This window comes from Molossus molossus, unplaced genomic scaffold (assembly GCF_014108415.1).
Source record: "Molossus molossus isolate mMolMol1 unplaced genomic scaffold, mMolMol1.p scaffold_m16_p_2, whole genome shotgun sequence".
Taxonomy (NCBI): Eukaryota; Metazoa; Chordata; class Mammalia; order Chiroptera; family Molossidae; genus Molossus; species Molossus molossus.
The window spans coordinates 119,306,166-119,332,093 of NW_023425355.1; the positions used below are offsets into that span (position 1 = coordinate 119,306,166).

At 40.4% G+C, this 25,928-nt stretch overlaps 1 protein-coding gene across 1 annotated transcript; it reads left to right on the forward strand.

Annotated features, from left to right (window-relative positions):
• Positions 1-10,782: 10,782 nt before the first annotated feature.
• On the forward strand, positions 10,783-11,820 carry LOC118635481 (melanoma-associated antigen B16-like). The gene is given in 1 exon segment (XM_036270146.1): positions 10,783-11,820. A coding segment is annotated over 1 exon segment (1,038 nt).
• The last annotated feature ends 14,108 nt before the right edge of the window (positions 11,821-25,928 follow it).

The window sequence follows — 25,928 nt, forward strand, 5'->3', positions numbered from 1 at the left end:
TTGATCTGTTGTGGAACATGTTATTCAGTTCTTTTGGTCTATTTGTCTATGCCTATGTCTATACTATAAACTTTTATTGCTATAGTGTTTTCTTAGAATTACCTTGTCAAGAGTCACACAAACATACACATATACATAAATATTCACAAAAATTATGTGGCTTTACTGAGGAGGAGAGATTACAGTCATTAATAAATTATATTTGGGGAGAATTAACATGTTTACAATATTAAATCTTCTACCTAAAAACATAATATTTCTCTGTTTAATTAGGTCTTCATTAATTCCAATTAAAAAATAACTGTATAATATTTTCCATAAAGTTCTTATACATTTTATTGTATTTATTTTTGAGAATCAGGTATTTATTATGGTAATTTACAAGTTTATTTTTATTTTTCATCTTCATACTGTCTGTTGCTACAGAAAAATTGAATTTTTGTGTATTGATCTCATTCCCAGGAAATTTATTTAAAATTGTTTTTTATTGATTTAATAGTTTTTCTTATTAAATTTTCCTCATATACACTTTATTCGTTTAATTATACATTGTTTCTTATTTTCTGATTTATATCTCTTTGATTACTTCTGTTTCCAACTACTTTCCTATATAGTATCTTTATTAAAATGTAAAATAGGAATTGTAACAGCAGGCATTTTTGTCTACTTCTCAATATTAAAGTAAAGCTTTCAAGGTTTTCCCATGAAGAATGATTTTTATTCTAGGGTTTTTTTGTTTGTTTTTTTGCAGATACCCATTATCTACTTTGAGAGCCTATCTTTTATCATGAATGAATGATGATCAACTCTATGAAACACTTATCAATCAATTTAGATTATTTTTTTTTAATCCTCACTCGAGGACATTTTTTGATATTTTGTTCAGATAGAGTGGGAGGGAGAGAGAGAGAATCATCGATGTGAAAGGGACACATCGAGTAGCTGCCACCCACACGACCCAACCAGGGCCGGGGACAAACTGCAACTGAGGTATGTGCTCTTAGTGGGAACTGAACCCGGGTCTCTCTAGACTGCAGACCGATGCTCTAACCGCTGAGCAAAACTGGCCAGGGCCAGTTTAGATGATTTTTTTCATTCAGTTTGTTGATGTGACATGCCAGTCCTTGACCTATTTGTCCTCAGATTTATTCTTCATCCTAGCTATTCTCTGTACTCTTCGACATAGTGTCTTAAACCCAGTTCAGGGGGTTTCCAACATTGGAATGTCAACCCAGTTAAATCAAAAGGACACTTCAGTAGGAAATTAGACCCCAGAAGAATGGGAGTTTCCAGAATTTTTCTCCCTCTCTCTGTCAGGTGGCTTCTGCTTCAATTGCTACATCTTTCCTTAATTCTAGCCCCCATCAGATTAGCCCACAATGGTTTCAGATCCTGTCCACCTTAACTTCTAGGTTCCAATAGCACCCTCTCCTCTAATTGCCCCATTGGTTTAGATGTGGCAGTGACTTTTACAAGTTGCTAAATGTTGATTTTTCTGGTTCTTCCCTTTTTGTTTCTGCATCACTTACATAACCAATTTCCTGCATTAAATGCCTTAGATTTATATATTTAAACTCATTGGATAATCCCTAATTGTTACAGTTGGCCAATTGTATTTACTGATTTTTATTTTTATTTTATTTATTTATTCATTTTATTATTATTATTTATTTCTATCCTCACCCAAGGACATTTTTTGCATTTATCTTCAGATAGAGCAGAAGAGAGAGCGGGAGGAAAGAGAGAGAGAAACATAAATGTGAGAGAGATCCATCGACTGGTTGCTACCCTCACAACCCCAACCGGGGCCGGGGACAAACTGCAACCAAGGTACATGCCCTTAGCGGGAACCGAACTCGGGACTCTCCGGTCTGCGGGCCAACGCTTTAACCGCTGAGCCAAACCAGCCAGGGCTACTGATTTTTATTTTTTTTATTTATTTTTTATTTATTTTTTTATCCTCACCCGAGGACATTTTTCCATTTTTTTGTTCAGGTAGAGTGGGAGGGAGAGAGAGGAACAGAGAGAGAGAGAGAGAAACATCGACATGAAAGGAACACATCGAGTGGCCGCCACCCGCACAACCAACCAGGGCCGGGGACAAACTGCAACCGAGGTACGCGCCCTTAGCGGGAACCGAACCCGGGTCTCTCAGGACCGCAGGCCGACGCTCTAACCGCTGAGCCAAACCGGCCAGGGCCTGATTTTTATTTTTAAATTGTCTTTCAATTCTTAAAGAAAACTCAACCTTGTCACTAGCATTTTCTGTCATTAGTATTCATATATTTTCTATTGTTAACAACCAAAACAAAATAGCAAACTGCTCCACTCCCCAGTGTGCCACAACACAGTATGTGGTCATGCAGATGAAGGAGGTCTCCTGAAACTTGCTGATCAAAGCTACGAATATATAGTAGGACTATATAACATGTAAGGGAAGACTATGGAAAGAGCTGGAAGTTGAGGGAACAAACCATAAGGTCACCTTCATCCAATGAAAAACACATCACTCCTGCTTTGGAACAAACTGGGGCCCAGGTCCCAGGCATGGCAAGAACCCTTTGATGAGAGCCCAGATGTTTCTAGAACCCAGATCCTCAGCCACAGTTTTAATGCATACCACCCTCCAGAGGATGGAGGAGTATGAGGTTTCAAAGAGTCCACTCCTTCTCAAAGAACTGAAAACTATGCAGTGTCCTGAAAACAAATAAAAAATAGAGCTGTTATTAACTCCTTAAAAGTGTAGTCATGCTGTGTGCACCACAGAAAAGGTGCATGTCCACTATGAAAATGTGATACGGTCTTTTTTTTTTTTTTTAATCCTCACCCGAGGACATTTCTTGATATTTTGTTCAGATAGAGTGGGAGGGGTAGAGAGAGAGAGAAACATCGATGTGGAAGGGACACATTGAGTGGTCGCCACCCACACGATCCAACCAGGGCCGGGGACAAACTGCAACCGAGGTACGTGCCCTTAGCGGGAACCGAACCCGGGTCTCTCCAGACCGCAGGCCAACGCTCTAACCACTGAGCCAAACCGGCCAGGGCATGATACAGTCTTTTTTTTTTTTTTTTTTTATCCTCACCTGAGGACATTTTTCCATTTTTTGCTCAGATGGAGCGAGCGGGAAGGAGAGAGAGGAAGAGAGAGAAACATCGATGTGAAAGGGACACATCGAGTGGCCACCACCCACATGACCCAACCCAACCAGGGCCGGGGACAAACTGCAGCCAAGTACATGCCCTTAGCGGGAACCGAACCCCGGTCTCTGTGGACCGCAGGCTGACGCTCTAACCGCTGAGCCAAACCGGCCAGGGCTGATACAGTCTTTTAAAAGGCTCTGAAGAAGCCTCTAAGTGAGGAAATGGTAATCTTACATTTTTCTGTACAATAATTTTTTTTGTTAATCCTCACCCAAGGATATTTTTTCCATTGAATTGTTTCGAAAGAGTGAAGGGAGAGAGGGAGGGAGAGAGAGAAAGAAAGACTGATGTGAGAGAGACACATCAATTGGTTGCCTCCCACACATGCCAGTGCTTTATCCACTGAGCCACCCCGGCCAGGGCTGTACAATATATTTTTCTAAACAAGACTTAACATTGATTATCTTGTGTAGTTTGTAAACTAGTCTCAAAGAAAACCCCACAGTACAAATTTCAAATGACCACATCTAATGCCAGTATGAAGGAATGAGTCCATGGTGGCCACAGTGAAACCCACACAAACCTGACAACTGCACATATATATCCTGGTCCTCCTGTGAAAATCCTGGGCTCTTTATTTTGTAACAAAACAAACAAGAAAAACAAAACAGCAAAACACCCCTGGACCTTGAACTGCATCTAAAAATATATAATTTTCCTCCTCCTCACAGCTTATGGAAGATAATTTTCTCCACTCAGTGGTGTTTACATATATTGTAAAAATTTAAATGTATAAGTAAATATGCTTTACAGGACCAGTTACATGAACCAGATCAAAAGGTATTCATAGATACATTTATAGCCTTTCAGTGGTTCTCAACCTTCCTCATGTTGTGTTGACCCCCAACCATAAAATTATTTTCATTGCTACTCCATAACTGTAATTTTGCTACTGTTATGTCTTAGGCGACCCCTCGTTCGACCTCCAGGTTGAGAACTGCTTTAAACAGACTTATAAAGCAAAGGACATATTTAAAATATCCAAACATTTAAAAAAATGTGAGCGAAGGAATGGAAATTTAAGTTCAAAAAAGATCAGAAATAATGAAGATAAATGTAAATTAGAAGACAGTAGAACTAAATAACAAAAGCCAGTTCCTACAAAAGATCTATATGACAAATAATTCTATAAGTATTATCAACTACAAAATGAAGAAACAGAAATAAATGATATTAGTTAAATATTTTTGTGTAAAATATAGGTGCAGAGGAGATTTAAATATAAGAGAACACAAGAAATATGTTACAACAATAACAGGATAAAGCAGTGGACAGAAAAGGAAATATTTCTACCTATGGAAAAATTTCAAGAAATAAATTAAAATCAAATGAGAGAATTACTATCCACAACCCATAACTGAGAACAGATAATCATCATAAATATCAGATTTTATCTGATTCTACTTATAACTATCGATAACCCTTATAATGAGTGTCAGGTAAATAGGGTGCACTGTACTATTTGTGAAAACATAGTGTATGTCTCACAATTTCAAAGTATATGACTGAGAATATGTCTGAAAGTTTCTATAAAAATGATTTATTATAAATATCATACCTTCAAATTTAAACACCCAAGTGAAATGCTATTTTTTTTTTTAACAAAATATAAATTTCAAAGGCAGACCATTGGAAATCGAAAAGTGTAATCGACAATTAAAAAGTGAAAGTTGCCCTGGCCGGTTTGGCTCAGCGGTTAGAGCGTCGGCCTGCGGTCCCGAGAGACCCGGGTTCGGTTCCCGCTAAGGGCACGTACCTCGGTTGCAGTTTGTCCCCGGCCCTGGTTGGTCGTGTGGGTGGCAGCCACTCGATGTGTCCCTTTCACATCGATGTTTCTCTCTCTCTTCCTCTCTCCCCCTCCCACTCTACCTGAACAAAAAATAGAAAAATGTCCTCCGGTGAGGGTAAAAAAAAAAAAAGAGAAAAAAAAAAAAAAGTGAAAGTTAAGTCCAAAAGCTCCCTGATCAGATCCGGTTTGGAAACCAGTTGTACCATATAATCAGGCAAAAACTAATCAGCATCTTAGGTAAGCTTTTCCAAATCACAAAGACTTGATATTACTTCACACATTTTAATGAGCAAGCTTTCCTTGGTACAAACACTAGATAGATGAGAAGACCCAAGAAAAGACTATTTGAGCCTAGCCCACTACACCATTCAAAACTGAACTGAAAAATATAGCCAGAGCAATAATAAAAAATGAGAACTGTGAAAAATGCAAAGATATATTTGTAATGCCTATATAATTTCTACATATGGAATGTCTAATATTCTAAAAACAAGCCGCTTTCAAATGAGCTCCGTTCCTCCCTGTAGAAAGTAAAATTTTTTAGACAAGAATGTATATGAGACTAAGTCTGAATGTTGACGAGAAGGAACAGGTCGGCATGATTTTTGTCCCACAGCTGACCAGCTGCCCTGAGCCCTGCCCTCCATGTGCCCTGACTTCATCCTTTGACACGAAGGCTGGGGCATGACTTACTCCAAAATCTGCAAGGATTGCGTCAGTAAACTCATCAAGAGGTCGCTGGGATGTGGCATTTCCCAAGAAGCCTTAAGTCAGGGGAAAGGAGCCAAAAAGAAAGAAGCCCATGAGTGAGGACAGCGGAGACCAACACCGGAGAATGAAGGAGGGGGTCACACAGAGATGGGCCAGCGCCCTCTTTCAGCCCTAAGAGGCCCAGGCAGAGCTCTAGTCTAAGGCCTCCCCTCTGGGACTCCTCAGGAATCCTGGGGACCTGAGGACGCTGGCACCAGGGGCACGACACTGGCTCGGCAGAGGGAGGAATTCCAGGGCCTGGGAGACCTCACAGGGAGGACTGTGAGCAGGGACCAGCAAGCACCTCCATTATGACGCCGAGCAGAAAGCGCGGGGTGGGGGGAGGGGGGTTAAGGTAGGTGCAAAGCCCCGCCCCTACGGTTGAGTCCTGATGTCTCAGGCAGGGCTACCGGATGTCCCGCCCCTTGACTTCCTCCTTCAGACTTGGGGGCTGGCAGGACTTTGATTTGAGGGCAGCGGATTCCGCACAGCTGAGGGGAGAGCCCCAGTGTTGCCGGTATCAGGTGAGATTTGAAATGAGGGCTAAGAGCAACTCCCATCACAGAAAAGAGGGAAAGCACCAGACAGGAGCCCCAAACCTTCCTTGGCAGTACCGTTACGGGGCTGTGAGATGGCCTACGTCACACTGCATCATTGATGAACTGGCTGAGGGGGCGGCAGTTGAGGGTGCACGGAGTTGGGGTTGGGTGGGGGAGGAGAGGGAGGGGTAGAGGAGATGGTGTGGGCTTTGGTATTGGGTTGAGGTGAGGGTGAGATGGACCAGCAGTGATCATGAAAAGGCCCTTGAGTGAGGACATAGAGTTAGGGGACGACCCTCCCCGCACATTGGCGGCCTCCCTGAGGCTGGGCCCCTACCTAGGCTGCCTGATTTTGGCCTCCGGAGTCTGACGAATGTGCGGCTTTGGGCGGAGCTGGGCGATGTCAGGTCAGCAAGGAGGGAGCCTCAGGCCCTGTGGGAGCTCTGGGGGGAACCTCAGAAATTCTCAGGGTTCCACCAACCCGGGCGGAGGGTGTGACGGGTGTAGAGTCCCGTTTTTCAGCCCTGGTTGTCCTGCGCGTGCAGTGTCCCCTCGATTCTACTCTCAGAGAGACCAGGCCTCGAGTGGAAGGTGGAGCCCGAGGTCATAAAGGACAGTGGGCACCTGGCCATCCTGTCACCCTGTGTCCATCTGAGGAGCGCACACGAGGACTGGGACTACCCAGCCCGTGGCAGCGGCCTCCACGGCGGCCCTCCCCTGCTGTCAGCCCTGGATGGCCCAGGGAGGGGATGGCAGCCCGAGTTCACCCTTCCCTCGCTCCTCTGGGTCTCAGAGGGTGAAGAGTTTGTTCTGAACAGATTATTCAGCAGAAGGAGGCCTGCACCCTGGCGGGTGTCACTGAGTTATGTTGGAAGGGCTAACTCACCACACAAAAGGGTGTTTGTTCCACTGGTCCCAGGGAACACCTAGGAGGTCCCAGCCTTTATAGTCAGGTGAGACAACCAGTCACTCTGGGAAGGGAGGCCTTAGTGGGATGGGCAACCTGGGGACAAAAGGAGAAACCCCAGGCCATGCCAGACTTCCAAGAGAAGCCCCCAAGACAAGATCACCTCATTTCTTTCTTCTCAGTGACCCAACAAGAATAAGCCTTTTCCAACAGAGGCGGCTTTAGGTTTCAGAAGCTGGGGGTTGAGGACTGACCAGTAGCTAAAGTAAAGACCTTGAGCAGAGCTGAGAAAACCATCCATCCCATAAGTCAGGAGCCAAAATAAGTCCGCTGAGCTCTGCTGTCATCTCTGGGCAGAGCTGCAAGGCTGAAATATCTCCTTACATCCTGCTCTTTGAACTATGGTTGAAGATGAGTGTTCTGTGGAAGTGATGTCTGATCTCAGTACCTATGATTAGTCATGGGAAGGACCCTAAGTGAGGCTGATGGGGACACCCACTCTAGAACAGAATGTTCTCAACAGAGGCCCGTCCTGCTGTCACTCTTGGGAAACTGGATGTGACAGCCCCTTAATTCATCCTCAGTGGTCACAGGGACAAAACTTCTTAGTGTGTGAGAGGGACATCAGGTTAGCAGAGGGGAGGAGTCTCATATACTGTCAAGTTTCAAGGTGTAGACCTTGTTTGGGCAAAGACCTGACGGTCCACTTCAGTAAAGATGGGACGCCATGGAACCTATGCTGCCCCTGTAGTCACCCCCGGAAGGTTTGAGACAAGCATGACTAGTAGTCTTTTTCTTTTTTCTTTTTTTGCCATTTACAATTTTAATTAAGTTGTACTTGTTTTCAATATCAAAATTTTTTTGTATTTCCTGATTATAAAAAAATGATACATGCTTATAAAAAACAATTTAAAAGTGTAGCTATGAATAATGTAGAAAGAGAACATTCTCCAAAATACCCATCTCCAAAGACAACTAGAATAAATACTTTGCTATATACCCTTCCAAAATTTTCTCTATGCATATACATTTTTTTTATTTTTTTAATTAATTTTTTTTTTTTTTTATCCTCACCTGAGGACATTTTTCTATTTTTTGTTCAGGTAGAGTGGGAGGGGGAGAGAGGAAGAGAGAGAGAAACATCGACGTGAAAGGGACATATCGAGTGGCCGCCACCCGCACGACCAACCAGGGCTGGGGATAAACTGCAACCAAGGTACACGCCCTTAGCGGGAACCGAACCCGGGTCTCTCAGGACCGCAGGCCGACGCTCTAACCGCTGAGCCAAACCGGCCAAGGCTAATTAAAAAATTTTTAATTTAATTTGATTTTATATTTTCATCACTATTTATCCCCTCTATATTGTTTATAAATAAATTAAAAGAATGCATACTACAAGTCTTTTATTGAAGTATAATTGACATATGACATTATATTTTTTTATTGTAGTGAAAATTATGAAACAACCTAATTGTCCATCAGTAAGCAAATAGTAAATGAAATTGTACCACATCTGTATAGTGGAATACTTTGCAACTACTAAGAGGAAGAGGTAGATTTATACCCATCGACAACAACAGAGGTATATTGTTAAGTGAGAAAAGCAAGTTGTAGAACAATAAATAGCAAATCAAAGCTTAAGCATTTTCCTCACCATTTCACCTCATTTTTGTTACTTATATATGGGTGTATGTGCAATTGTCAGATTAGCTTGTGAGTGGTCCAGGGTACTCATTCTCTGGGAAGTTTCTCTGCCGTTCAATGGGCCACTTCCTGTGGACCAGCTCTGGCCCACAGCAGTCTACAGTGAAATCCCAATTCCTAGCTATTCTTAGACTGGCCCTTAGTGGTTCTCAACTTTCCTAATGCCGGGAACCTTTAATACAGTTCCTCATGTTGTATGTGGGCGTATCTGCATGTGGGTGGACCCGCCTGGAGACAGAGGAGCGGTGTCTCAGTTCCGAAGACCATCGGGAATATGTTTTCTGATGGTCTTAGGCGACCCCTGTGAAAGGGTCATTCGACCCCCACAGGGGTCGCGACCCACAGGTTGAGAACTTCTGTGCAGTGAGCTCTCTCTACAAACCAGCTTAGGCCTGAGTCCCCTGGCAGATATTTTTCAACACTAACACCCTACATGGAACCTGATAGACATGGAAATTTGTCCCATCTGTTAGAAGCTGGATGACTTTCCTTACTCCCTCAGTGGAATGAAAAAAAAAAAAAAATTGGGCTTCTTTTGTAGGTTCCTTTCAACATTCTTTATTCTGTATAAATTTGTATTATGCAACTTCTTTTTTTTGAACCAGTTAAAACATCAGCTTGTTTTTCTCATGAGTTAAATAAAATCTCTAGCTTGTGTTTACTGTTATATCTGTATGACAGTAAAGATTTTTCAATTTTTCAGAAGTAATTTTTAACAATGGTAAGAAAGTTCATATTGCTGCTATAACTAATCAACACAAACTTGGTGGCTTATAGAAGCCAAAGTCTGAAATGAGTCTCACAGGCTCATATCAAGATGTCTACAGGGCTGGTTTGTTCTGGAGGCTCCAGGAGAGAATCGGTTACTTGTCATTTCCAGCTTCCAATAGCTGCTGGCATCCCCTGGCTTGTGGCAGCATCATTAATATCTGGTTCCATCATCACATTGCTCTCATTTCTCACTGTGAATCCCCCAGCATGCTTATTTATTTATTTTAATTATGCTTTACATTCAGTATTTTGTGTATTAGTTTCAGGTGTAAAGCATAGCAGTTAGACAATCATATACTTTACAGAGTGTTCCCTCTCCCTGAAATTTACAGTACCCACCTGGCGCCATACATAGATATTGGAATATTATTGACTCTTTTTCCTTTGCTGTTGCAACCCTGTGATCATTTCTAACTACCAATCTGTACTTCTCAATTTCTTCACCTTTTCACCCTGTTCCCAAACCTCCTTCCCCACTGGTAACCATCAGTCCTTTACCTGTACCTGTAAGTCTGTTTCTGTTTTATTTGTTTGTGTGGATGACTGGTAGTCTTAACACCTCTCTTCAAACACTAGGGTCTGGGGAGATGGCAGTTTAGGTCTGAAGGGGCCAAGTTGAGATCAGCAGTGGACAGAGTGAATAGGCAGTGCAGGATTCCTTAGGGAGACACAGAATAAGGACTGAAAGGAGATGTGTGTTGGTCTTAGGGGAAAGCATATTTAGCATGAGGGAGATGACACTGGCCCTATGGAATACCTTGGTATTGAACCTGAGTGAGGGCCACAGTCCTCAGAATACAAATGGCTCTACAGAGCCCAGCCAAACCTTCCTGATGTCATCCCTGAGAATTCTAGCCTGGCTTAACCAGCTGTACCCTGAGGAACATTGAGTGTTTCTTTCATGCCCCTGGGGGACACAGCAACCAGGAGTTCAGGTGATCTGTGAGGTCCTGTAGCACTGTTGTCAGCAGAGGTCCATTGGAGGCAGCTTTTATCAGAGCCACCACAGTTGAGCTTAGCAGCTGTGGCCACTCACATCTTCCTTCTTTCCCTTAGGCAGTGATTTTCTATTGCATTCCTGTTGAAACTCCTGATTACGGTCACCTCCAAGAGTCGTCATGTCTTTTCAAAAGAAGAATCCACAGTGCTCACCTGATCAACCCCTTCAGACCCACAGTGAAAACCAGGGCCTGGAGGTTGCACAGGAATCTGAGGTTGTGGAGGAGGCCTGTCTCTTCTCCCATCCTCCAATGCCTGGCAATTTGAAGGAGGCTCTTGATGCTGGTATCCCAAGTTCCTCTGAGAGTCCTCAGAGTTTCTGCTCCACCTTAGTTGTCACCACAGTCACCTCATCAAGTGAATCCTCTGAGAGCTCCAGTAGCCAAAAGGAAGAGAGTGGCACCTCAGTGGCAGTTCCAGACCCCATGAATGTGTCCACAGATGCTCTAGATGAAAATGTGGCTTCATTGGTGAATTTTTTGCTGTTCAAGTATCAAATGAAAGAGCCAATAACCAAGGCTGACATATTGAAGATTATCACCAAAAAGTACCAAGACCACTTCATTGAGATCTTCCTGAGAGCCTCTATATGCATGGAGATAATCTTTGGCTTTGATGTGAAGGAAGTGGATCCCACTAACCACTGCTATGCCGTCTTCATCAAACTAGGCCTTACCTATGATGGGATGCTGCATGGTGAATTTGGTGTGCCTAAGACTGGCATCCTGATACTTATCCTGGGTGTGATCTTCATGAAAGGCAACCGTGCCACTGAAGAGGAAATCTGGGAAGTTCTGAGTGCGATGAGTTTATATCCTGGGAAGAAGCACTACATCTTTGGAGAGCCCAGGAAGCTCATCACTAAATATTTTGTGAAGGAAGAATACCTGATGTACCAGCAGGTGGCCAACAGTGATCCTGCAAAATTCGAATTTCTGTGGGGCCCGAAAGCCCATGCCGAAACCACTAAGATGCAAGTCCTAGAATTCATGGCCAAGGTTCATGGGACTGACCCAAGTTGTTTCCCATCTCAGTATGAAGATGCATTGCAAGATTAAGAAGAGAGCATCTGAGCCAGAATTTCAGCCAGGGATATCTCAACTTCTGTGGCCACTGCCAGTTCTAAGGCCAATCCTGGCAGCTCCTCCCATACCTAGGGAAGTCAGGGATAGTTAGTTTATTCTTACTTTGTTTGAAGAAGCAGTTTGTGTTCATAGAATTTAGGTCTGCATGGGGCTGAAAGGAATACAGTATATATGTCTGTGTTCCTCTTTGATATGTGTAACTTGAAAATTTATTCTTTTATTTGTTGACATATGTATTACTCAAATATATATATATATTTTTAGTATATATTTAATTAGCTTCAAAATCTCTAAATTCATTAATGATAGTTGGTTACCCATGTAATGTTCTAAGGAGCTTTTGTTGTAAGAATTTTTGTTGTTTTGGAAAACAAAATGTGAAATCAACCATCCATCTTATGTTGTCATGTGGAAAAAGGCAACTTGGCATTGCTATAGCCATGTCCCTGGAAATGTAAAATAAATGAGCTTTAAGAAGTTTGGATTGCCCTGGCCAGTTTGGCTCAGCAGGTAGAGTGTTGGCCCATGGACCGATGAGTTGTGGGTTCAATTCCGGTCAAGGTCACATACCTCAGTTGTGGTTTGTCCCTGGCCCTGGTTGGGGTCGTGTGGGTGGCAACCAGTCGATGTTTCCCTCTCACATCGATGTTTCTCTCTCTCCCTCTCTGTCTCTCTCGCACTGTATCTGAAAATAAATAGAAAAGTATTGTCAGGTGAGGATAAAAAAAAAAGAAGGGATCAATAGAGAAGGAAATCTAAATGATATTCAAATCTTGACTTTTTAGTTCTTGCTGTGTAAAATTTAGTGATACATACATGTATTTTCCAAGTTCATTCAAAAATGTAGAAGAAATAAATCTTAATTAGACCTCATGTTCTCTAGCTCATTTTCCCCTCAGAAACTTCATTAAACACCTGCCTTTTAGCAAGCACTGCACCAGTACTGGGAATGGTAGGATTTAAGGAATTATAACATAGAGAAGCAATAATCTTTTAAGGACATGCGATCTTCTAATATCCAAAGGAGAAGTAAAATGAAGCTGTGAATAGATAGGTGGAAAGTTCATATGAGACTGTCTAAGTGTTAATGCTGTTAGGCATGGCAGTTTGGAGCCTTAGGAAACTTCAAGTCCTTCAGTGGTAGTTAATTTTACATTAAACTGGCTGAGGGCATAATGAGCAGGGAGCAATCTAGACAGTGTGTCTCAAAGTTGAAACCCAAAGCCTATAGTGTAAAACTGCTGTTAACTCTTATTTATTTTTGGATCCCAAGTAAACCAGAGGCAAATTCTCACCTGGTACTGGAATAGAAGGTACCCTGCATTTCTGTGCTGGTGCAGTGGGATTCAGTGCACAAAGTAGTTGTTTCATTGATATACATCATCTGTAAGGAGTTTCTGAGAAATAGAGATGATACTCCCTGAAGATTAAACACCCAGAAACCACCGGCCTGGCACTCTGCCATGGCCTAGTAGTCAGTGTCCTCTTCATTCCAAGGAAAATTTAAGTAAGCTTTATTCATTGTAATTTGGCAAACAATTAACAAAGGCTAAATTTTTAGTAGGGGTAAAAAGAATGAAAGAGGGGGATGCTATGCCCTGGCCAGTGTGACTCAGTTGGTTGGAGTGTCATCTCTTACACCTGAAAGGTTTCAGGTGCTATTCCTGGTCAGAACACATACCTAGGTTGTGGATTCGGTCCCCATTTGGGGCATATGCAAGAGGAAATCAATCTCTCTCTCTCTCCTCCTTCTCCTCTTCCTCCTCCTCTCTAAAATCAATCTTTGGGAGAGGGTTTTTTTTAAAAAACCCTGGAAAGTTGTAATGGGAGATATAGGAAAAATAATTTTACCTCTATCCTAGTATCTTGGCTATAAATCCCCATTGTATAAAAAAATTAATAAGAGAGAAATAAATATCATTATGTAGGTATGGGAGTCACACAAAAATACGAGACTCAAAGAAGTGACTAAAGCAGGAAATGCTTATATATTTTAGGCAAATAATAAATTTGTGAAGAATTGATAGGTACAGGGGTTTGGGATTAGGGTAGTAAATTGGTGAAGATGAAATAAGGCTTGTTTATATAACCATCTAGGTTTTAAATCCCCTCTCTCCACTGATAGGGATAACTTCTATCTTTTTGGAATAGGGAGGGCAACTTTCACATGGGAGATTTATTTCTTGCTTTCAGGAGTACAAAGAAGGGTAAGAGTGTCCCTCTTGCACCAGCTGTTTCTTAGGTACCTTTAATACAAAATAAACAATATGACAAAGTGACATATTGGAGGGGGGGATATATTCTGATCCCTTACAAAGGGCAGCTTGGAGGGAGGTGAAGAGTTGATCCTTAACACAAATTATAGGAGATTTCAGTTCCATGCTGCTGGGGAGGACATTCCCACACTCAAATTAAAGAACATAAACTCTGAGTGGAAGATTTTACAGTTTTACTTGCTGAGGATTGTGTTTGGAATACCAATGCCCTATAGCACTTATGTTTTCTAAGAAAACCTAGATGTAGAAAACACTCACACACATATACACAGATGAGGGTGGTGGGGTCGGGGATCAACATAATCATAATAAAAATTCTCATTCATTGAACTTTTAAAACATGTCAGGCACTTGTGTCATGTGCCTCATAAACTTCAACACATTTAACAGTCCTAGAAAGACAGGGCTTATCACACAAAATTCACATATGAAGATTATCAGGCTCAAAGAGCTTGTGCTTGTCCCCAATTTCACATGTCTAGTATGTGTCAGAGCTGGAACTAGACCTATTCTCTGAATTTTTCTAGAGCCCATTCTGTTCATTCTTCTGAGCTTGAGTCAGACCTTCAGTCTCCTCATTTATTTCCCTTCTCACTATTCGTGAATGCCTCGTTGAAAGAAGGAAGGTTGAAAGAAGAAACACAATTTAGCCATTGTCTGTGGGCTTCATTTAAGTAGGGATGTCTACCCCTAAGTCCCAGGGTTCCTTGAGAACTGACTCTACCTAAAGACAGGCATTTTTGTCTAGCTCCAGCTCTCTGCATTATAGCACCCTATTCCTAGCTCTTCCCCAGTGTGCCCTCTTGTCCAAACTGGAACCTGATCTGGCCACTAACTCTTTACTCTTCCTCTGAAAGCTGCACCTTGCTGTGGAAGAAACAGGCCCCAAATCACCTTTCCTCTTTCTGACTTAGAGCATTCCAACTCCCTAGTGGCCCCAACCTTCACCATCTACCCCTGTGATAGCAACATCCTGTTTTACATAAAAGGTAACTTTGATATTGAAATTTAAACCTGACCACTCACTTGCCATTTCCACCACATTCTCAAGGTGTTTTCCCTAAGAGCTAGTGACTGTAGTCTGATACATCATAGAACTTACTAATTTCCGGGATATAAAACTGAAGTTGGAGAGGGAGTTTTGAAAACACCCTGATACTTTGCATTAAAATTTAAGGAGCTGTTTTGTTTTTTTGAGACTGGCCACTGAGCATACACCTATGAGATTACCTATATGGTTAATGACCAAGTTGAGGAAGGATCCAAGAACAATGAAATCATTGCTTGGGAAACATCTACTAAGGAGCTATTTCCTAAAATCTCTGGTACCTTTCCCGGAACACACACACACAAAATCACTTATTGACAGACATGCCATCTTTGGTCAGCAAGATTAAAAATAATTCATTGACCTTCTACAACCTCATGTCTAATTACATGACCCAGGTGGAAATCCTAATTTTTCCTTGTGCCTAAAGGCACCTATACACGTGTTTCGTCATCTGGAAAGTGGCTGAAACTCATAGATTTTGTCCAGGCACCAAAAAGAAGGGTACTTCTTATTCTATTCAGATTTTACAAGTTTTTGCTTGGGTCAATGCAGAAAGGTACTATGGATTGAAGAAGGTCAAACTCTCCAGCTGGTATTTTACAGGATCCTTTTGAAAACTGGACATGAGCCTGTGTTTGGAAATAACTATCATATAATAGTATCTCAAAAAAGTTGGAGAACCTCAAGGAAATTTGGCTTCCTCAGGAACTGTACAAGGACATAAAGAGAGTGTTTGTCACAAATATTCTAACATCAATACTCCATTGAGCACCTATATATAACAATTTATGGGGGAGACTGCAAGTGTTCCTTCACACCCTGTCTTCCTTTCCTTCCTGGGCCCATGGGGAAACTATAGTACCAAGTGAATTTGTAGTTAGAAAAGATCCTGGGGCCAGCCCTTGCCATTGGTCTGTGAGCAGAAGCAGTATTTGTCATTTCCAGGCCAAAACATTAGACATGCAGTTTAACACTGTTTGTATTTTTTTCTCACATCAATCAGTAAACATGAAAATCATGTGATAATAGAGTGAACCTACAAGAAGCAAGCAGCCAGGACCCCTGTGTCAACCATTAGTACAGAATGTCTACCAAGCCACATGGAGAAACAAACTTTTATTATATTAAGCTGTTCATATTTCAGGCTTTGTCTGTTACATCATTCAGCAGTAACTTTTTCTGGTTAAAACACAGCTCCTGTTCCTGTTTTTAGGCTTATTTAAATATTTGAATTACTAACATCATCGTGCATATATAGTTGTTGCAAGACATTCTAACAGTACAGAGAACTGACGATTGTCCCCCTTTTACAACTCAAAAATACTGCCCCTTCCTCAATGTTGAATACAATGAACATCGGGTATATATTATTTTAAAGCTGATTATAGTTTTTTTTTTTTGTATATAGATATACTATAAAAATGCATTGTGGCCCTGGCCAGTTTGGCTCAGCGGTTAGAGTGTTGGCCCATGGACCAGAGAGTTCCAGGTTTAATTCCCGCTAAGGGCACATACCTCGGTTGCAGTTTGTCCCCAGGCCTGGTTGGGGTTGTGTGGGTGGCAGCCAGTCGATGTGTCTCTCTCACACTGATCTTTCTCTCTCTTCCTCTCTCTCTCCCTCCTGCTCTATCTGAACATAAATGCAAAAATGTCCTCAGGCGAGGATAAAAATATATATGTGAATATATATATATATATATATATATATATATATATATATATAGAAATATTTCATATACATGGGTTCACTAATCTTTTCTATTCTCTCAGTATTTGAAACTAATGTATATTTTTACCTCAGACTTTGTATTTTCACCTCTTCAGGTTAACTTTGAGTCTTTTTATATGTTTTCTGTTTCTAACTAGTTTAATCTGTCATTTCTTAAAAAATAAAATACTATTGCCCGGCTCGTGTGGCTCAGTGGTTGAGCATTGACCCATGCACCAAGAAGTCTCCAGTTCAATTCCCAGTCAGGGCACATGCCCAGGTTGTGAACCAAATTCTCAGTGGGAGTATGCAGGAGGCGGTCAATCGATGTTCTCTCTCATCGATGTTTCTATCCCTCCTTCTACCTTCCTCTCTCTCTAAAATCAATGAAGAAAAAAATCTTTTTAATAAAATAAAATACTGTTAAAACTGTTCGTCTACTCATTGTATCATCTAGATCATTGCCAGTTTAGATTGATTAATTTTGTCCTAATTATCGACTAAATATCCCTGCTTCTTTGCATGCCTGGTAATATTTGAATGGATGCTAGACACTATGAAATCATGATTTTACCTCATTCACACTTGTCCAGAACAATTTACATTTTTAAAACTTTCAATACACCAATATTCTCAAGCTCTGTTTTATCATGCTACTCAGTTCGTGAAATAAGCCAGTCAGACAAGTACCACATGATCTCCCTTATTTGTGGAACATAATGAACATGATCTCCCTTATTTGTGGAATATAATGAACAAAATCACCTGTCAACCAAAAGAGATCCACAATCAAGGAAGTAGGGAACAGACTGACAAACCTCAGAGGGATGGGGGGTGGGAGGGGAAGGGAAGAGATAAACCAGAGAATTAACAAGCATATATGCACAACTAATCCACATGGACACTAGGCTGGGGAAGGCAGGAGGGGGATGGGAGCAGGAAGGAGAAGGTCAATGTGAAAAAAAAGGGGGACATCTATAATAATTTCAACAATAAAAAGAAAAAAGAAACAAAATAATCTGTTTGGTTCTTGCTTTCAAGCTTTGTCAGATGGGACCAGAGCAGCATTAACTGTGGCATATGTTACCACAATACTGACAAACACTTCTGAGTACTCTCCCAATGCCCCGTGAATGATAGGGTTTATCACTCTGCCAGGAATGACTGGCAGCCTTGTGTGGGCTTCTCAGTTCTATCTCTGTGCAGCTCTCTCCTCTCTGGTGCTCTTATGAAATCCAGCAGCTGAGTCCTCCCCAGTCTCTTAGCTTTATCTTCTCAACTCAGAGAAACCCCAGGCTCCACCTGGGCTCCAGGCAGAAAGTTGGGGAGATTATGGGCTCACATTCTTTGTTTTACCTCTCTCAGTGATCACTGTATTTTGTGATCTGATTTCCAATGTGTTGAATATCGTGGTCATATAGTTGATTTGTTTTTATACTTGTTTCAAGCAAGTGGTAAGTCTGTTTCTAGTTACTCCATCTTCACCAGAAGTAGAAGTTGTATGTCATAAGTAAAATCTAAATTATTGCAACATGTGTTTCCAAAGAACTAACCAACATTTCAAACACAGTAAAGTTAAATTAGCATTGCAAGACTGGCAAACACACAAACACACGTACCTATACGATTTTGTGCTTTAGAGAATTTTATGTAACTAAAATTGTATAGTAGATAAGATTAACCTAAACACTGCCTTTTTAAAATTCAGTATTATGACCTTGAGATTGATCCAACATGTCACTTGTCTGTTCTTTTTATTGTGGTATGGTGTTCCATCAGACAGATCACAGTCTTTAATCCATTCCTCATTGAAGGACATTTTGTTTGCTTCCAGGTTTTGGTAATTAAAAATAAAGTCTATAAACATTCATATGCAGTACTTTTGTGTGAGCAGAAGTTTTTATTTCGCTAGAAAAAATATGCAGTAGGGGACTATTTAAACATAAGTGTAAGTTAACTTTATTCAAAACTTCTGAGTGATATTCCAGAGAGGCTGGACCATTTTGCATTTCCACAGTCAATGGATGAAAGATTCGGTTGCTCTACATCCTCACCAGGACTTGGTATTTTTAGATTTTTTTGTGTTGTTGTTGTTATTTGATTGTTTATTATTTTTCCATTTCAATAGATATGCAATGGCATCACATAGAGTTTGTAATATATGGTTTCTTAAAGGATAATGATGTTTAACATATTTTCATCTGCTTGCATATGGCATCTATAGGTCATCCTCTTTGGTAAAGCATGTGCTCACGTCTTATACCAATTTTCTAATTGGATTCTGTTTATTACTGTTGCATTTAGACAGTTTATTTTTTATTTAGGGAACAAGCTCATTTTCAGATATGTGATTTGCAGATATTTCTCCCAGTATTTGTATTGTAATTTCTTTTTCTTATCAATGCAAAAAATGTTTTGATATTGAGTAAGTCTAGTATAGAAGTGTTTGATTTTATGGATCTAATGTCAGGTGTAAGAACTTTTCACAGTGGAGGGGTGGGGCATGCCATGAAGTTGTGATGGGGTTGTAGTCTACAATAGAAGGCATATGACAACATAACTTGGAGGGACCATTTGAAAATCCATTGCTTAGTTATTCCATGCATACCTTGGTACAATCTGTTTCTATTGCTTCACTGAGAAATCTGAGGGTGCAGCTCAAACTGTAGCTGCCGTCAAGTATCTATGGGGTCATTTTGGGAAGGCATGAAAGTCTGAGTTGCCTGAAGCAGTATGACTCCAGAAGCTGTATGACTCCAAGACTATAATAAACACCTGACACCTTGTTAATGGGTGATAACTGCCTTTTAACTATTATTAGTTTAATAGAATATAAAGAGTGGGCTAGAAATAGAAGAAAGAATATCAGAGTGAATCACACTTAGTAAGGCTATGTATTTTTTCATGAAACTTTTGGCATAATACATATATACATACACACAGAAAAAATCTTGGTTGAGATATATATATATATATATATAATATGTGTATATATATTCTTATTATGAATGATGGGTAAAAGGCACTATGCTAGATCAATACAATTATAGATAATGTCAAAATTTAGGAGCTCACAAAATTTTGGGTATCCATCTCTTCTTTGTATTAAGTACATCTTTAAGAAGAGAAGGTCCTCAAGAGATTAATTCTATAGGGTAAATGGAAGGAAGAGATCACAGTGTTGTTTCTTTGACAGCCCACCCATGTCCTAGGGCTCCTGTCTTGTGCTGCAGCGTCTCTATTGCACCTGGGACCCTAAACCTGCTGTATAAAGGTTGGGCAAAATATCTCAGAGCATGCAGGCAGGTAATATTATCCAGAGAGCTTATAATCAAGAAACCAGAATTCCAATTACAAATGTAGACCACCATGAGAGAGATCTGAAAGACCACATGCCCCAGGACATGGGTGGGGGAAGAAGAGATGTATCCCTGCTGTGAGACTAGAGTGGCTGTAGACAGGTACAGCTGAAGTGAGATGCAGAAGCTGAGGGGTTTCAGGACACTATTGTAGCTGTAGAAGAGTCCCAGTCTTCTTTATCTCCTCTTTTCAAGAGTGTTTTCCAGACATGCCTGTTTCAGGGACACATAACACTCTCCAGGGTCCTCAGAGAGCTCTAGCCACCATCCTTACTACTGTAGCTGCTGTATCATGCACAAGAAGAAATGAAGGTGTTTTGAGACTCATTCATGTTGTGTGTATCTCAGTAGTTTGTTCCTATTTGTATGTATTTTTTAAATAAACTTTTAATTGTTAGTTTAAAAAAAAAATAATTAAAAAAAAAAGAACTATTGGAGGTGTCAACAGAGCCAAGGAAGGAAACATTTAAGCACCTTGTAGGCCCTGCCGTACAATGAATGCTTGTGTAGAGACCTTGTCACTGAAAAGGTAACTCTTTGGGTATCATATTTGTTGTTCAAGTAGAAAATTAAACAGGCCATCAGAAAGCTACTTTTGCTGACAAATGTCATATAAATTGACCAGGACCACTTTCCTGAAATCAGGAGAGTTTTTAAGTAGATGGAGCTGGTTTTTGTCATCAACTTGAAGTGTTATTGTCATTATTAGCTAACTTATTAATATTAATAATATGAAGAGAACAAAGGGGAAGCCAGACATTATAAGCATGGTCATGTGGGCAGCTTCACACTCCCCCAGGGAACCACTGGTCCATTACCTGCAGATCACTGGTGGAAGGGATCAAACAAAGAGGAAGATAGGCACATCCACAGTGAACTTGGGGTGAAGTAGGAAGGTGCTTTCCTGTCAGTCTAGCCTGGGAAAAGGGATAATTGGCTAGGAAGGTGAAGCCTCTGCAAGTGCATGAAATCTTGGAAGGTTAAAATCCCCAGCCTGGTCAGTGTGGCTCAGTAGTTGAGTGTCCACCCATGCACTAAGAGGTCGCCAGTTGAATTCCCAGCCAGGGCACATGCCCAGGTTTCAGGCTCAATCGCTAGTAGGGGGCATGCAGGAGGCAGCCAGTGGATGTTTCTATCTCTCTCTCCCTCTTCCTTCCTCTCTCTCTAAAAATCAATAAAAACATATTTTTTAAAATCCTCAGACAGAGTTCTTTTTTCTTGTCTTTTGGTTCCCCCTTACTCTCTCTTGTTCCATGACTCTCACTTGCCCGCCATGTGGCCTTAAGCAGCTGCATTGCCCATGGTGATGTGGACCCCACATGTAATGGACTACAGCTGGGAACACAAGTTAATCTAGCCAGATGCTGGACTGGACTGGACTTTAATATGCAAAAGAAATTCTTGGCAGTGGCCTTAATTCTGGCCCTGTTGAAGACGAGATTGGACTTCTTCCATGGAAAGATGGACAGAGATGGGACCTTGGGTGGGAACCCCCTTAATTTTACATCATCAATAAAACTTTGCATGAAACTCCATCTTCCCATGGGGTCCTCAGAAAATTCTTTTCCCCGAGGCACCCCAAGGATTCCATTTCCACTGATAATAGAGGAGGTTGATTCCACTAAGCAATTCCATGCTTCAGCAAAACTGACCTTACCTTTGATGGGAAGCTGAGTAATGAGCAAGATATGCCCTAGGCTTGCCATTTGATGACTATCCTGGTTATGATCTTTAGGAAATACAATGGAGCCACTGAGGAGGAAATCTGGGGTATATGCTGAGAAGAATCACTTAATCTGTTGAGAGCCCATGAAGCTCATTGACAGAGATATGACTGAAGAGAAGACCTGAGACACTGTCGGATTCTCAACAGTGATCCTGCATGCTATGAATAGATGTGGAGTCCAACCGCCCATGCCGAAAACAATAAGAAAGTCCTGGAATTGTTTACCAGGGTCCATGCTATAGTCCCCGTGGCCCTTCCTTCCTGGTATGAAGAGGCTGTAAGAGATGAGGAAGAGATATTCCAAACCATAATTGCAACCAGGGGTGGCTTTCTCCCAGAACCAGTGCACATTACATAGATTTGGTAATGAATTCATCAATATGACACAAAAACATAACAATAAAAGAAAATAATAGATAAATTGGACTTTAACAACATTTTTAAAACATTATGTCTCACAGGATATTATCAAGAAAGTGGAAAGGAACCTATAGAATGGGAGAAAATATTTGCAAATCATATATCTGATAAGACAGACAAATGCCTAAGAAGCACATGAAAAGATGATTGATCCATTTGTCACTGGGCAATGCAGATCTAAACCACAATGAGTATCACTTCACATAATTTAAAAAATGGCAAATAAGTATTGGTGAGGATGTGGAGAAACTGGAACCCTTGAAAATAGATGGTGGAAATATAAAATGGAAAATAGCCCCTCTGGAAAACATTTTAGCTGTTTCTTATAAAGCTAAACATAGAATTCCACATGGCCAGCAATTGTACTTCTAGGTTTAAATACAAAAGAATTGACAAAAGCTACTCAAACAAATTATTGATACAAATGTTTATTGTAGCACTATTCATAATAGTCAAAAAGTAGAAACAGCCCAAATGCCCATCAATGGATAGATAAACAAATTGTGGAAATTACTGTGCAGCCATAAAAGGAAAGATGTACTAATAAGTGGTGCAATGTAAATGAACCTTGAAATATTACATGAAAGAAGCCAGACATAAAAGATCAGATAGGTAAATCCATAGTAAAGAAAGCATATGGGTACTTGCCAGAGGCTGGAGAAGATAGCCTTAGGGAATGACTGCTTAATGGGTACAAGGTTTCCTCTTGCAGAAATGACACTTCGGGAGCCAGAGTGAGATGGTGGTTGCACAACATTGTGAATGTGCTAAATACCAATCAAATGTACACTTTAGTCATCATTAATTCTATGTTATGTTGATTTTATCACAATTTTAAAAAAATTCCCAAGTTACAATTTTTTCCAGCTGTACTATTTTGAGCAGAAATTGGAGGCCTTGGTTACACAATCGTTTGTGTATTAAAGCAGATTCACAATTACTTCCTTAGGAGAATTTTGGCTTCATTTATAGGAACTTCCTGAGTGGGGTGGGTTGCCTTCCACTCAGGCATAAATCCTTGTTATGTTCCTCAGTTTTCACATGATGATAACTCAACCTTTAACTCAACTGTTAATGATGGCTTATTGTTTACTTGTAACTTAAATGCTGTAATTTAGGTGATACATAATAGTTACTATTTAAGATGTGATTTATGATAGGCACTCTACAGGGCACTTTGTTTTTATCCCAGGACATTTTTGGTTTCCCATATGAAATTTATCTGGGCCATCTTCCATGTGCCAATAACCACAGCTCTGTTCCTAGGGGCTTTCTCTGGGTGCCAGAGCCCTCATAGCCTATCCAGGGCAGGAGCCCTCTGAAATAGGCATTATTTCCATTTTTAAAAATGAGAAAACTGAGGCATAGAGATACTTTGCAACTTGCTCAAGATCACAGAGCTATTAAGTGATGTTGCTGGTATAAAAACAACACTTTAAATCTGGGTCTCTGAATTACTTTGCTCACAGCATCTCTAAGCAGGCAGAACACTTTCTCACCAACTGCTTACCTAGATATATACAAAACCTAAAACATCCACTGAAGAAGTAATACTAGTAAATGATTAGAGAAAAGCCTTGCAGTCTATGTATTCCTTTAGGTGCTCTAAAATCTACTCAAGGATTAAATCAAATGACCAAAAGCCTTGTGCCCGAAATCTACTACATCTTCCCCTAACCGCACTTCGATTGCATTCAGTGAATTTCACTGTGTTGTAATGTCATCTACCCACATCAGATGACACAGAAATGTTCTAAGGGACTCATTATAATGTGTAGGTAGGAATGTTATCAAAGGCTTCCTTGTTACATTGCAGTCTTTTTATGAAAACTTTGGGAGAAATTGCTTTCAGATGATAGTATCAAGAAGAGTGGTTGACTCTTAAGCAATTAGTTTTTATCCTATGGAGCATGACTGTGTCACTCTTTACTTTTCCTCCATACACTGTCTGTTAGAAATGCATCTTGGTTTATCCGAAGAAGTAGCATGACCATATTTTCTATATCTCATCACCGACTGCAGGTGATGTTCCTAATCTGGTTCCCATTTTCTAAAAAATTACTAGTAATTTATCTTTTCTTGTGTTTTATATCTCTGTGATACCTTTAAAAGTTTTTGTAATAGATGAGGGCATAGCACCATAGTTTATTTCAAAGCTTTTGATTGCTGCAGAACTATCTGAAACATGATGGTAAATCAATAATAGTGGATTGTGGCTCTCTTTTGGATTATCCTGTTTTGCTCAGTTTAGGAACAGAAACATCCAGAAATATCCAGGTAAGAACATTACAGGCAACAACAATAGGAACATAGCAAACCCTTGAAGGAACTTTCAGTTGAGCATTATGCAAGGCAATGTATAGCAAACATTGTGTCTCAGTGATCCATACAAGTCTTAATGCCTGCCAGCTATAAAATGTGAATGGGATAGGATAGGGTGGCTGGGTGAAGACTCAAAGATGCATCAACAAGTCATAACCATATACTTATTGTCTTGATTATCTATTTGGGGACTTTTCATTTGCATGCTGGTTGTGGCATTGAAGTATGACAGAACACACTCAGTTTCTTGTTCTTAGATAACCACTAGGTGTAATTATTTAAGTACATGAACCTCATTTTATCTCAATTTATTCAAGTATGTCCTTAGTAGGGAGAGAGGTGGATATATCAAGCAATACATATGTGCTTATTTAATATTTTTCTTTATTGATTTTTAGAGAGCGAGGAAGGGAGAGGAAGAGAAAGATAGAAACAGCGACGAGAAACATCGATTGGCTGCCTCCTGCATGCCCCCTACTGGGGATTGGGCCCACAACCTGGGCATGTGTCCTGACCAGGAATCAAACCAATGACCTCTTGGTGCATGGGTCAACGCTCAACCACTGAGCCACACCTGGCTAAATGTGTGCTTCTTTAAAGGCCTGACAGGGTAGACAGCATAAAACATTGTTTATAATAATTGTACAATAATTTTTGACAATCTAGTTAGCTATTAATGTCTAAAATGTGCTACTTATATTATTTATGATTATCACTGACAAACTTTATTAACCTCAGCAATTAACAAAAGGCCAGGAAGTTACACATTGAGTCATTTGTGTGATAGATAAGCATTCAGCTATGCTGTCAAAACAATTTTCTTAAATTCTATAACCAATTTTAACAGATGTAATGTACAGAGTACATGATATTACTTTTAAACTAGCTAACACTTTCATTGTAACTTTATCACTTTATGTTTTTCAGTAATTGTCTTACCTGGGGTTTTTATTGTATTCCTATTTATGAGGTCAGTGGTACGCAGGACAATACATTCTTGTAAAGATGAATGACAGTTATTTGTCATGTTTTGTGCTTAATTATGGTATACCAATCATGCTGATTCACAGTGACATAGGTCCTTAGAGCCCATAAAAATAAGCTGGCATTGGAAGAGTCATCATTTCAACATTAATTAAAAGCACAACATAGCATTATTAGTTCTGTGCAACTTCAGAATTCCACCAGCATTGGTAACTAAAGTCATTGCATCTGCTAAATTATTTTTGAAATTTTCATGATGAATAAGATAAAGGTGATAAGTGGACTTCACTTAAATTTAAAACTCTGTCCCTCAAGTTGATATTATCATGGATGT